This window comes from Ricinus communis, chromosome 8 (assembly GCF_019578655.1).
Source record: "Ricinus communis isolate WT05 ecotype wild-type chromosome 8, ASM1957865v1, whole genome shotgun sequence".
Lineage (NCBI taxonomy): Eukaryota > Viridiplantae > Streptophyta > Magnoliopsida > Malpighiales > Euphorbiaceae > Ricinus > Ricinus communis.
Window position 1 is genome coordinate 8,515,816 of NC_063263.1, and position 14,923 is coordinate 8,530,738.

Here is a 14,923-nt window from a genome sequence, read left to right on the forward strand (position 1 = left end):
CTTCTTTTTTTTTTCTTAAAATGTATTCTTTAATCTCAATGTCAGTGGCTGATTTTTAATCAGGCTTCTAACCAGAGTACAAATGAAAACCTTAATGTAAAAATATTGAAATTTCTTAAATTCAATGAGAAAACATTATAATAATTATAATTAATATTAGCTATTATAGAAGTGGCTACCGGATTGGCAAAGTTTAAACCCGTCAAAATTAAAAATAAATGTGTAAATGGTTAAAAAAAAGGAATTTATTAAGAATTCAATTTAAAATAAAAATAGAAAAAAATTATCAATTATAGATAATCGGAAGTCAAATCGAGAAACAGAAAAGGAAAAAAGACGTGGAAATAAATAAAGTATTTAGCACGTGTGACGAAATGATACTAGTAAAATCTAAGTAACCACGCACTCTTTTTAACTCGATCAAACAAAAAAGAAAAACAAACAAACAAACCAAAACGATACTAAACAAAAGAACCATTTCACTGGATCGAAATCTCTCTCACAAACAAGAAAAGCTACAAAAAAAAAAAAAAAAAAAATCTTCAAAACCAAGATTCAAGATTCAAGAATTCAATCTCCTCTTCTTATTTTCTTTTTTCCTTATCAAAATCGCTTTTTTGCATAGATCTCTGTCTGATAACATCAAGATTCAAGAAACTCTCGTTTCTTTCTCCATTTGTTTTCTCTACCAGAATCTTGACCATACAAATCCTGAATATTAAAGAAAAGAGTCCCCTTCTCTTTGAAGATTTAATCTTTTTCATTTTCTTAATAATGGAAAAGAAAGTGGTGGTGGCTGTTGTTTGCGTGGCCGCTGTTGCTGGTGCTGCAACGGCTGCAATGGTGATAAGGCAGAAAATGAAGAAGGATGGTAAGTGGGCCAGAGTTATGGAGATAGTGAAAGAGTTGGAGGAAAAATGTGCAACCCCGATTGGGAAACTGAAACAGGTTGCTGATGCTATGGTTGTTGAGATGCATGCTGGTCTTGCCTCTGAAGGTGGAAGCAAACTCAAGATGCTTATTAGCTATGTGGATAATTTGCCTACTGGGTATATTCTAATTCTTGTAAATATTCATTTTAGTTATGTGTATTATTATGTGCTTATGTATCTGCTATTTTGATCCATTTTGAGTAAATTTTGTGTATTCATGTGTACTTCCAATGTCTATAAAAAAACTCTAAACGGTGTGTTTCTTAGTTTGATTAATTGGTATATGAATCTGGAATTTACATGAAAATATGTTATTTGGCAGCTAGAATACTTCTTTCCAGTATGAATGTTTGTCTGTATCATACATGTTTGATTATTTACTTTTGGCCTGCTTGGTTTAAATTAAGAGTGTTTGTTTGTTTTTTATGTCTGTTTTCATAGATACTTCCATCAAAATTCAGATTGGCTTCAATATTTTCAGTTTATGTTTAATTATGCTCCAGGATTTATGCAAAATCGCAATTCATTTAGCTCAAACTGCAGTTAAACATGTTCCAAGTGTGAGTATGCACACTCGTATGGCTTCCATACGTGTTGCTCAATCCTTGCTTTAGTGTTTATGTTTGGTTCCTCCCATAAGGCTTTTATTGTTCCTATTTATTTTCAGTTTCCCTGGTCCTACTATCATAAATTGTTGCTTTCCTAGTGTTTGGATTTAGAAAAGCATTTTACAGAATGAGTTCAAGCTTTTCATTATCTGTGCAAACTAAATCCTCAGCTTATGTTTCCTGAAGTTACTTTCTGATCTCCTTGATTCTGGTAATGGTTTGCTGCTGCTGTTTTCTATGAAGTGATTTCTCATTCAAATTATTCATTTAGGATGTTGGCCGATCATCATGCAAATAAAGGAGATACTGTTGTTTGTAAATGGCTAATGTGGATGAATATTTAAAATCCTGCTAATTAAATAAGCAGGAAAGAGTATGGTGAAGTTTTTATGCGTTTGTTGTTGGGAAACACTTTTAGACAGTTCAATCAAATTTTGTTTCTCTTAGTGCAGTGATGAGAATGGATATTACTATGCATTGGATCTTGGTGGAACAAACTTTCGTGTACTGCGGGTGCACCTCGGGGGAAAGGATGGTGGTCTCATTAACCAAGAATTTGCCGAGGTGCCTATTCCTCCAAATCTAATGACTGGGACTTCAGATGTAAGTATTTACTCTTTTACAATTGCTAGTACTATCTGAAGCTGGGTTATGCATAATGTTGCTCAACTATCAAATTGTGATTTCAGGCACTATTTGACTATATTGCAGCAGAACTAGTGAAATTTATTTCTCAAGAAAGTGAAGAGTTTCATCCTCCTCCTGGTAAAAAGAGGGAATTGGGTTTCACCTTCTCATTTCCTGTTATACAAACATCCATTGCTTCTGGGACCCTTGTTAGGTGGACAAAAGGCTTCTCTATAGATGACGCAGTTAGTCTGAATTTCTTGAGCTCCTTTCTATTTTTTGATTTTTTTCTTTCTCTAATAGCAACTGTCATCTGAAAAATATTTATGTAACTATTAGTGAGCAAAAGTCTCAACTCATCTTGATTTCTGGATAATAGGTTGGTCAAGATGTGGTGGCAAAATTGACAAAATCCATGGAAAGAATGGGTGTTGATATGCATGTGTCAGCTCTGGTAATTCAAGACTTTCAGATTTTCTTATGTAAACTATTAGGGTCTTCATGTTAATACTACATTGTTCTTTTTTCCTAGTCTCTCTCTGATATTTGTTGGCTATGATTATGTTAATTTAGTATAGTTCTTCAGGACAGTAGTATAATAATTGTAGACTTAAAAGAATGCTGGTACCAACAGGTCAATGATACAGTAGGAACCCTAGCTGGAGGCAAATATTTCAACAAGGATGTTGTTGCTGCTGTGATCTTAGGTACTGGGACAAATGCTGCTTATGTGGAACGTGCACAAGCTATACCAAAATGGCACGGTCCTCTACCTCATTCTGGCGAGATGGTGAGCAAAGCATTTCTTTTTTGGTTAGTTCTCATGATAAGTTACTGAAGCTGCTGCCTGTATTGGGTTGTAGGTTATCAACATGGAATGGGGTAACTTTAGGTCTTCGCATCTTCCATTAACCGAGTATGATCATGCTTTGGACGTTGAAAGTTTAAATCCTGGTGAACAGGTAATGTATGATCTTCCTTTTCCTTTTTGGATGATGCTTGTTTCATTAACCTTATCTTCTCCAACTAACATCTGTTGAATCAAATTTCTTACTCTGTTTTCTTTTTTTTAGATCTTTGAGAAGATAATTTCTGGCATGTACTTGGGGGAAATTATACGCAGAGTTCTACTAAAGATGGCTGAAGAAGCTGCTCTTTTCGGTGACACTATTCCATTAAAACTTAAAGTTCCCTTCATATTGAGGTAACTTCACTGGGCCCTATATACTAGGATTCCATAAAATTTGATTCAAAGATGGTGATGCTGGATTAAGTTGCAAGTTAAAAGGAAAACTTTTTTAAAGTTCAAATCTAGATTTACCTATCAGAAGAATGCCTACATAGAAAGGACAAGTTTAGTGATCCTTGAGAACATCTGGAGTTTAGAGATGAATTTTCCATTTCAATTGTTGTTATTAGAGCCATGTTGAATACTTAAATTTGTTGGTCGTGGAATCTTGCATCTGATTTTGCTATTGTGGTTTGGTTTTAAATTTCAAATCAGGTTTATTTGATGGTTTTATGATTGCTGTAACAAATCATTCTTATACAAACTGCATTAAAGATTTACTTCTCTCTCCATGCAAACAATATATGTTCTCCAGTTCCAATCACACACAAATTCTACAGTTGTAAAAATGATTTGACAATACTCAATTTCTTAAAATAATCTGCCTTTCAGCATCAAAGATGTGATGACTGACTGGGTCTGTTATGTCAACATAGTAAAAGAGTGCCAATTACCTGGAGAGTAATTGTAAATAGTTATATGCAATTTGGTTGCTGACCAACAGTCGGTGAAAGGGCACATTTTTTTTCCTTTTTTTAAGGGAAGAACTGTCGAGAGATTAGTGCCTTGGAAAGTACTATTTTTGTAAGGCTTGTTCTCTTGCATTTTCTTTTTCCCCTTCCCCTTTAGCAGCTGCATATGATTAAATTCTTGATAAAATTCTATGTTTTTATTTTTTTATTATCTTTTTCTGTCTAATGTCTTGTCCTCTAAGGTCCATATCTTTCTTCACACAAAAGTTATTAATTTTCACTGAAATCAGAAGAACTTTTGGAACTAGAGATAGATATGCATGTATGCGTTCAATATTTCGGTACAGCTTTCTGTGGTTTAACCAGGCTTTGGCATCTCAATATCTAGTTGCTTTTGGTTGGCTGTTGAAGTTTTAATCTCAGGCAGATGCCACTTTGTATCTGTCTGGCTGGGGATGCTATTTAATAACTCAAGTGACGTGATGTAATTGGAATTTCAGTTGATTCTCATTATAATTATTGTTTGTGTATAGATATTAAATGATACAAGGCATTTCTTATGGTTGTCGATTTGCCTAGCATGACTGGCATACTTGTTATAGTTTACTTGCATTGTTGTAATGCCAAAGGATTTAGATTTAATCATGTCCTGAGCTTTGAACATGCAGAACGCCTGATATGTCAGCAATGCATCACGACACGTCCTCTGATCTTAAAGTGGTGGGGAATAAATTGAAGGATATTTTGGAGGTATTTTATTGTATCATGAAACCTAGTCCGCATTTCTTCATTTTTGTGTAACTTTCCATGTGCATGCCATTCAATAGCTTCTTGTCAGACTTGGCTAAAATTGTCTATTAGTGGATCTCCATCTTATTCAAGACCTCGAGACTCCCTCTGGCTCTTTAATTTCCAACTTAAATAATTACCTCATATGGATATTCATAAAATTGGTCTTATATTTACATTCATACGTACATAAGCACATGCTAATATGTTCTGAAGTATTTACTAACTGGCGTATGATTTTATGTGCAACTGTCTTTATTGTCTGCTCAATTTCAGATATCTAATACTTCCCTGAAAACTAGAAAAGTTGTTGTTGAGCTTTGCAACATTGTTGCCACGCGCGGAGCGCGACTTGCGGCAGCTGGAATCTTGGGTATCTTGAAGAAAATGGGGAAGGATACAGTGAAAGAGGGGGACACACAGAAGACCGTAATAGCTATGGATGGAGGATTATACGAGCACTACAGTGAATATAGCAAGTGCATGGAGAATACCCTTAACGAGTTGCTTGGAGAAGATGTGCCCAAAAGCATTGAAATAGTGCACTCCAACGATGGATCTGGGATTGGAGCTGCTCTCCTTGCTGCATCACATTCTCTGTACCTTTAAGCTTAGAGGTCCTGACAACCATCATAGGAAACATTTGTGCCTTTTTATTTTTTGGGATTCATTCCAACCCCTCTCGATATCTTTCTTTCTCTGATCATTTTCTTTATTCACCATTCTTCAACCTTTTTCCAGAAGACCTTTCTGTGAATATTTAAATCACACCTTGCGGAAGAGGTGGATTGAACATGTAGCAGGGCCTGGAAGCGGCCAATATTTTCTGCTTCGGCCTGCAATTCCTGCTGAAGCTTCCATTTCGTTGGTGGAAATAATAAAATGGTGGATTCTTTGCCTGCTATTTGCATATGATGGTTTTTTCTTTTTTCCTCTCTTGCACCATCCACTAAATTTCCCTGGCAGTCCCTGATTTTAAGCCAGTGTTTGAATTTCAAATTATAGCACAAAGAAATTTAATTAAAACTCTTATAATTATTTAGAGCGCCGATCGATGAAAAGTTGATATGACGATACTTGTTTAATAAATGATCAAGTTATCCAACTTGGACAAAACTGAAATGGTGAGCCAGCTCATTAATAAATTCATGAATTAGCTCGTAATGTTTAATTTTTTATAGTTTAATGTCTTTTTTACTCATTACAAATATATAAATATCTATTTAAACTTAATTTATAGAATAGCTTTATAAATTTTAGTAAGTTCTTTATACTAAATGTTTAATGAATAATTTTTAGAGTAGAAAAAAAAGTAACTCGTGATGATTATGCGTTTTTCTATTTAAGAATTTGTAATCTTTTTTTCTATTATTTGAAGGCTTGTAATTTTATTTTATTTTCATTTTAATCTTCTTCCGACTAATACTGTTAAAATTTTATAATTTTATATTATTATAACATAAAATTTGAATAATAAAATTATTTATTGAATAAGATATCATCCAATTAACTATAGTAAATAAATAAAAAAATTAAAATAAACTGATAGTATTTTTAGCAATATCCCACATTAATCTATTTAATAGTTTATAACTTAAGGAATAACTCTACTATTAAAAATTAATAAATTTAGTAGTTTATTAATTGAAAAAGTGATTAAGTGAAAAGGGAAATGTGTGCTTTATCATTTAATTTATAAATTATTGCTAAAATCAGTTAAACTCAATTAAATTCATTTAAATTTTAAACTATAAATAAATATGGTAAATCTGACATGTACTCGGCTTAATAATAAATAAACCTTAAATCTAACCAACTCGACTAGCCTTAATTCCTACTATGTTTGGCATTCTAGATTACATAACGAAGAATATATGTGTGAAGCATACGTATGGTTAAAGAGGTCACATTAGAAGGTTCTAATTTCCGACAAGAATCTAAAATGGATCAGATACTAACACGTGGAATAAAAGACTCTGGCATTAGTATTTTTCTCTGACTGAAGTGAAATGTATCATTACAAATCCCAAAATTTTCGAACATCGAATAGTTGTATTGGGAGACTTTGATCATTGATAATGACATTAGCGTGCCCAACAATCATCCAACAATAAGGCAAACTTGAAATCATACCCATCTTGAATGCTCTTTTTCTTCAGTTGTTTTAATATCTTTTCCATTTCTTGATACTATTTTTATATAAGATTTCCATTTATAAAATTTGTAAAAACTATCTATTGTTTATAAAAATTCTTTTATAAATCAAAATTTATGTGACTATCACTCGTATGAGATGAATAACATTCAAAAAATAAAATAATAAAATATGCACAAATTTTGTCTGGTGATCAAAATTAAATATGGTGATTAAAAATAATGTCAAATTACATTTACATATATATTGCAACTGAATTTTTCTAGTTACAAAAAGAAAAAAGAAACCAAGAAATTATTTTTTTCCTTAAAGGGGGTTGTATAGTTGTATATGATGATGATTCATGAATTAGGTGTTGTTTTCATGGTATCTTGAATTGAAGTTGAGGTACCAAAATATATATATATTCTACATAGACAATAGAAAGAAAATAAAATAGAGTATTGTACTGACATATTGATTATCTCTTGACCAAAAGCAAATTCAACATTAGAATATATATTTGTGAGTGGAGAGTGCCTAAATGCTGCCTTCTACCTTCAATACCCTTTTCATAATGCTTAGTCCCAAAGGAAATGAATTACTTGTTGAAATTTTTGCACAAGGACATGTTTTTCTGCTCCTCCCACTTGCTCTAGTTGGACAATTTGAGTTTTGGGAGGTCTTATATTGTCAATTAAATTGTAAATCTACCCCTCATCTAACATCAAATAGCACTCACTATATATCATCCCTTATCATCTGATTTTATAGTTATTTAATATTAGATTAGCTGGTTAGATGGTTCCTTTAATTATTATTGTTGTCAAATTTGGATAATATGAAGTTTGAAAGAAAAAAAAGAAGTTAATAGAATGAAATATTAAATGGCACCATGAATCAAAATAAAAACTATATTATAAAATACTCGTAGTCGAGATATCTTAATATCTTTACCCATAACCATAAGATATTTTATTTAATTTGTTCTACACCATAATACAATTTCAAGTACTTATAAATTAGATTTTGAGCTCATTAAAGGTAATTAGAAAATGTAAGCTTAAGCTTATTGATTCAGTGCCAAAAAATAATATAATATCTTCAATACCCATTTTTTTTTTCTATTAATCAATTCAAGTGCTTTTCAGCTATTTTATTGTTGATAATCATTTTAAGTGATTTGCAGCTATTTTTATTGTTAATCATCATTTTAAATGCTTATTGCCATCATTTATTTATGCATTGAATTAACCAAAATAATGTAAAACTCTTATGGTTAATAGTATTGTAGATATTTTAGTAATCCCATGTTATTAAGAAAGAAAATGTTTAAAATAGTGTCCTTCAAATGTATTATCGTTATCGGTTGTCAATCTTTTCAATTGCATAAATATGAAGAAAGATTGACACCATGAATTGAACTCTTATACGACAGAAGAATCTACACAGAATAATCCATGGTTATGGTGGACCATTCTCTCTCTCTCGATTTTCCTTTGTGGGATACATTGACTTTATCATCAAAGTGCCAATTTTATTTACTACTTTCTTTTTTAATATAATGTATGAAAATGAATTTGATATCTAGTTAATTGCAATATCAAAATAATATATAATAAATAATAAATAGACAACATTGTTCTTAGATTTTGATAATTAATGATCAATTCTGAAATGGAGAGGGTTAGGGAACTCAGACCAATAGTTATTCTAACTTACATTCGATGTATAGATTTTTTTTAAAGAAATATAAATATTTTATTAATAAAAATTAATATAATATATTTTGATGTAAATATCAAAATAAATATTAATAATTTATTCTCGATAATCATCGATCGCAGTAAATCGTAATTTTATATGAAGAATGTTCCACTCGGTAATATTAAACCACATATCGACTTTATAAGTGTCATTTGACAAACCTGATTGTTTAAAATACTGAATTAGATTTTTGTTTCTTTACCATTATTATAGAGGGAGCAATAACTATATAATTGAGGACCACAAAACTCCTATATAAGGAGAATTTTTTATTTAGCAATCTATAAAATGAGAACTTATTACTCCATAATAGAGCAACATAACATTTCTTGAAAAATAGTAATATTTATTAATTTAAACTAATTAAATATAAAAAGATATTGCTAACGATTTAAAAATGTGATTTTTTTATAAAAGAATAAGAGAGAAAGAGGAGAGGTGGGTAGTCCAATATATAGTTTATTAATATATAGTTTATCCATTTGTAGCTAATGGAGCTTTTTAACTTTAAGATTTAAACCTAGCTATAGAGTTTAAATAGGATGATTAGGATTACTTGTTAAGAAAGATTATATTATTTTCTTTATAATTTGGATAGGATTCTTATAATCTCACTCTAACAAAATATAAATCTTTCTAAAAAGACCAAGCCGAAATAGAATTTATTTTTAATAATATCATTAAAAATTAAATCTTATTTAATATACAAATTATACCTGTTAGAGAAATATAATCTTATTTAATCCACCTCTTAAGAAAAGAAAAAAGTTACTTCTTTTTATTTTTCTTTTTTTGGATTAATTGTGAAAAAAAAAGGTTGTTTGTCTAGATTGAGTTCACAAATTCAAGTGCAATTATTTGTTGTTATTATGAATTTTTGGGTTAGGACAAAAGTAATGGTATTCTTGTAATAGCTTCAGTGCAAAAACCCTTTTTCGAAAATACCACAAATCCTCAACTAAGAGTTGAGAAAAGGCCATCAATATATAAGAATATATGAATTCATAAATACAAGGAGTCTCACTGTCAATTGTTCCTGAGGCATTTCTTTCTTTATACCTCTGCCAAACTTGGTGGCGGCACCACCTCCAAGTTTGGCAGACCTAATAATGGCGCTTCCCGATCTTTCCAACCCTTTTGGCCTATATATGCTTAAGGTGTATATATATATATATATATATATATATATATATATATATATATATATATATATGTATATGTGGCACACAGGGTGAAGCCAGGCAAAACAAGAAATCACCTCAAAGTAATCAAAGAGACAAGAGCAAATATATATATATATTATATATTGTAAGTACACATTAGTTCTAATTCCATGAAAATCAATTTGTATAGTATTCTTCCTCTTTAGGGTATTCTTAATTATTTTGTGTTTTCTTGTCTAAGAGTTATGCTCGAGGACATTCTGAATATTAATTTATCTTTTCTTTCTTGGAGATTCTGGTGTAGTATTAGGTTTTACTGATTCAAAACGATTACGACAACTGTTTGGATTCTTGGATCTGCCATTGATTGTAACATTCAGGTAATATATTATTCATTATTAGTTACTTGGTTCTGAGTTCTTCTAAACATTATGATTATTCTTGTAAATCGTATGAAAGTGATCTTATTGTTTGCACTCTCTTTTGTGAGTTATTTATCTTTATGACTACAACTGATCTATGTCATCCTTCAACACCTAATTCAGATTCCAAAAGTGTTTATTACTCGAATCAATGTTTCTCCATAAATTAAGGAGTTAGCCATAGGTAAAAAAAGAAAAGAAGAAAAAAAGGAAATTAATTGCTCAATGGAGATTGTCTCAAATCAAGCTATGACCATCAGGATAGGCAAGAAAGAAACATACAACAGACCAATGGAAAGTAACAGATTCTTATTTTATGGGAAGATTTTATACAATACTTCATAATATTGAGGAACATATCAACATTCCACTGCATAATCAATCCTTTGTCCAACAATATCGAGCTGATTTACTTTTGATAATGAGGAACATTATAATTTTGGCAATGCTTCTATATATGTATATAAAAATATATAAGAACTAGTATGTCGAGACTGTCACCTATTTTCCTTTTCCTTAACTTTACAGATGGTATAATAATGTAAGGATCATTTATTTTATCCGACCTGATCGAATATTTGATTTATTTAGTAGGATACTAAAATGATTTGGGTATATTTCAAGTACAGAAGAAAGCACGTCTGTCGGACCTCTAACAAAATTAATTAATTAAATTGCAAGCATAAACCTTGAATACCGTAGATTTCTGAAACTGTGCAATAACCTTATAAGAAAACAAAGAAAGAGAGGTAACGACCATGGACAGGAATGGGATCTCCCAATTGCCTAATCATCTCATTCATCACATATTAATATCATTCTTACCTGCAACAGATTTAGTAGGTACCTCTCAAGACATGGCAATAAGCATGGTTGTCTGTTCTCATTTACATTTCCGATAGTACATTGTATCTAAATCCCATAAAACTCGAAAGAAACAAAGGATTTTTATTCATGTAAGTTAGTTAAGATACAATATGAAGATGAACATGCCTCTCGTATTGATTATTGTATACAAATAGTGCTGTGGCCTGCAAAAGAACAGCCTCAAAGTGCCTGATTTTTGCATTCTTGCCACCAGAGAAAGACGCGTCGTATTCTTTTCCTGATAATATCTTCGCTTTTGTTGCCAATTCATTAACTATCTTGAGGTTAAACAGATGCAAGATTGACAAGGCATCACTTGGTAATGCTATCAAGTTGGTTTCTTTCTAAGAGTTGTCTCTTAACGAAGAGTGATGCTTCCAAATGAATATTTGTTCATTCCTTAATTATTATGTATCATATATATACATATGCGTATCTCTTTAATCTGTGCATGAGTATTGATGTGTATTTGCTTTATGACTGCCTCCCAACTGTCTTTAATCCAGCTTCACAAGCATTCAATGCTATCGGCATTATGTAGTCCAGTACAACGTTAAATGAATGATAAATGATGAAGTGATGTTTAATAGTGATAATGTGGTGGAGTCATTCTGATTAGTACCATTTACAAGAAGTGAATGACCAACCTTTACCTGGTCCAAGAGGTTCATTTCAATTTGTTTGCTTTAGTTACTTAATTCCATTCTCTTCATACCTAGACCTCTTCCTGGCCTGGGTAATATTTTGACAATAAATTTCAAGCTTTGATTTTTTTTCTTCATATATTAATATATACGAAATGATATTAATTGCTATATATAAAACATTAAACAATATAGATTTTGATAAGAGCTAAGTTGAACCCAGGAAATGATATGGTAAATAGAATTAATTTATCTAAAAATTTCGGTGAGATGAGTAATGCTGCTAAGGGAAAACACTAGGAACTCTGATACTTTGAAATGGATACGCATTCATGTATGTGATTGAAGCGCCCATGAAACCCACCAAAAGCAAAAAATGATTTGCACATTGAGGTTGAAGGTAACACTGCCACTCTCTAAGGTTTCAGGATGGCTTTTGATCATGTATGAGTAATTTATGTTATGTTGTTTTATGCTCCTTTCTTTTATACTTTTTCTCCGCAATATCCTTTGAAGATGAAATATAAATGCTTTTCAAGTATTTTACTCACTTGTTTATTTTTCCTTTTCATTGTGATGGTTCTTATTATAATTCCTCCCTCTCTGTCTTTATTATATTTGGTTATTGGTGTTTCACACCAAGTATACTAAATCTCTCTTCTTCTTTCTTCCTTTTTTTTTTTTTTTTTTTTTTGTCTCTTGAAAATGATATGGTGGTAATGCATGGAAATGCTATTCTAGAATATAAATTTACTTTCATATTCTGGTTCTTCCAAGGCCAAGTGGGTATGTTTTATTTGTTTTTAAATCAACCAAGTGGATATATTTTTGTGTATATATAATACCAAAAAAAAGGTAAAATGTCTTTTCTATTTTTTTTTAAAAAGAACCACCAATTTTAATTAATGTACAAGGCATTATGAACTGTTCAAATTTGGACTTTCATGTGCCTGATTGCCAAGTTGTTTGCAATTGCATCATTGAAGTGAAGTTTTTCCCTATTTTTCTTTTTCCTTTTTAATTGTTTTTTTTTTTTTTTAATATAATCAGAAATGAAGGTAAGGTTGTTATCCTGCCAAAGTTTAAAACTGGTCTGGGCTCATATAGTTAGACCAGTCGGAAAAGATATGTTAGGGTGAACCTTGGGTTTAGGCCCATGTAGTAAGCTTTGTGTATTTTTTAGGGTAATGGCAGATTTGTGTTTTCCTTTATTTTATTTTTTGGTCTTTACTTTTATCAGAATAATTTTATTTTTAATCTAAAAGTTACAAAAATAATTTCTTTTAAAAAATAGTTATGAAAATATCAACTAAATATCAATCATATCAAAAAACTCTGAAAAGTGCATATGAACTAAAAATCAATTGGTATTAAAAAAATTTAAATAAATAAAAATTAACAAATAAAATTAATATTTAAATAATATATAGATTAAAAAATAAATAAAAAATAATAATCAGACATCAATAAAACATAAATCATTTTTCAACATCAATCAAACATCGAAAATCATTCAACTAATAGATATTTTAATTTTTAAAATTTTAATGATAATTTTAGAAATATTTTAATAATTTAATATTTATTTATTATAAACTTATTTATGTATTGATAAATATTTTAATTTTTAGATAATTTTAACTGATTAATTATTTTAATAGATAGGTGAATGTAATTTTAATTCTATAAATTTAATATTTTATAACACTTGTAGATTTTATTATTATTTTAATTAGTGTTATTTTATTTTATATAAATTATTTAAATTAATATTTTATTTTCTCTTAGTGCAGGAATGCACTATATGCATTTAAATGTTACAAAATTAGTTAAAATTATCAATTATTAATCAAATAAAAAAAGATTAAATGAAGAATATGTCTAGAGGGACCAAACATCAGTTTACCTTAATCATTTTAGCCCCTCGCCTTCTATCCCACCATTTCACCCTATTCTCTCTCTCACTGCTGCCACCACCACTCCTCCTCTTCTAATATGGCTATCTGTGCTTGTTCCTTCACCGCCTCTCTCAATTTCCATCGTCCATTTGTCCGTTCCTTCTCTTTACCACCTCTCCACCTCCGCCTCTCTTCCTTCTCTCTCTCTCTCTCTGCCACCACTACCACCACTACAACAACAATAATCCCCTCCTCCCTCTCTTTGTTCCTCCTGCTAGTAGCGGAAATGGCAGCGACAGCTTCAACAATAAAAACGGTGGCGGCAGCTTCAACAATAAGAACAGCGGCGGATTCAACAACAACACCGGGGCAGCGGCGATAATTATTTTATTCAACAATTTCCATTTCAAATTCAAAGCAAGAAAGACAAATCAAACTTAGAAATTCCTCAAATTCTCCATCTGTATGAAGCTTCAAGAATATATTTTTCTAGTGAATACAAAATCTAGAACTTCAACTCCCATGAAATAAACAACCCCACTAAAATCTAAATGCCTCCAATTTTTCCGTAAATTCAAGACTTCGTAATTACATCACGGAAAAGCCATTAGTAAGAGAGAGTGAAAGAGAAAGAGAAACCATTAGAAATAAAATAAAATAAAAAGCGTAAAAACATAAATGACAGGCAAAACAAGAAATATTTTTGTAATTTCCTCTATTATCTTTTCAGTGGAATCGGGGTGGTTGTCCATATGGTTTATCATGAATGGCCTACCCTTATGTACAGTTGACATGAATTTTCCGACATGAATAGAGAGAGAAAGTGATGTAATTGGACATGTTTAGTTCAACACAAAAATAAAGAATTCAGAATAGTCACTTGCAGAAAAAAGAGAATGTCCATTTCACACACACAATATTATGTGTGTGTATATATTTCCTTGGGATATTATAAGACCCTTTCTCTCTTTTTCTTTTTTCAAATTCTTGTTTTCGCCTTTAAGTTAGGCAGCTCTCAACGAAAATGACCCTTCAAAACTCCCCTAAACATCTCTGTATCCCATTTCAACGTCTAACCCAATTCCCCTTTTCAAGGCTCCCGGGTACATTGAACATTATGCAAACTTGAACACCAAAAAAATCCCATCCCTACAGTGCAAGATCAACGGTAGAAAATCAAAGGCAATAACAGGAATAAGGGGACCTAAGTAAAGGGGCAGTGCTATAAGACCTAGGAGCATATCATATCACCACTACAAGAGGCTTTTATTGGTAAGCATTTTGGACTACCCTTTTCAACAAAAAGGGTAT

At 31.0% G+C, this 14,923-nt stretch overlaps 1 protein-coding gene and 1 long non-coding RNA gene across 2 annotated transcripts; both read left to right on the forward strand.

The window, feature by feature from the left end:
• Positions 1–398: 398 nt before the first annotated feature.
• LOC8273773 (hexokinase-2) lies at positions 399–5,627 on the forward strand. The gene is made up of 9 exons (XM_002515912.4): positions 399–1,049; positions 1,993–2,143; positions 2,230–2,412; positions 2,547–2,621; positions 2,802–2,957; positions 3,031–3,129; positions 3,241–3,371; positions 4,597–4,678; positions 4,994–5,627. The coding sequence occupies exons 1-9, from the start codon at positions 775–777 to the stop codon at positions 5,324–5,326; spliced, it is 1,485 nt and encodes a 494-aa protein (XP_002515958.1). The 5' UTR covers positions 399–774; the 3' UTR covers positions 5,327–5,627.
• Positions 5,628–9,656: 4,029 nt separating this feature from the next.
• Positions 9,657–10,186, forward strand: LOC125370840. The gene is made up of 2 exons (XR_007216923.1): positions 9,657–9,926; positions 10,074–10,186. It is a non-coding gene; the product is annotated as an uncharacterized LOC125370840 (long non-coding RNA).
• Positions 10,187–14,923: the final 4,737 nt, after the last annotated feature.

Coding starts and splice junctions, on each gene's coding strand:
- LOC8273773 (XM_002515912.4), top strand. CDS start 775: ATGGAAAAGAAAGTGGTGGTGGCTGTTGTTTGCGTGGCCGCTGTTGCT. Junction 3,130..3,240: donor GTTTAAATCCTGGTGAACAG/GTAATGTATGAT, acceptor TCTTTTTTTTAG/ATCTTTGAGAAGATAATTTC. Junction 3,372..4,596: donor AAAGTTCCCTTCATATTGAG/GTAACTTCACTG, acceptor TTGAACATGCAG/AACGCCTGATATGTCAGCAA.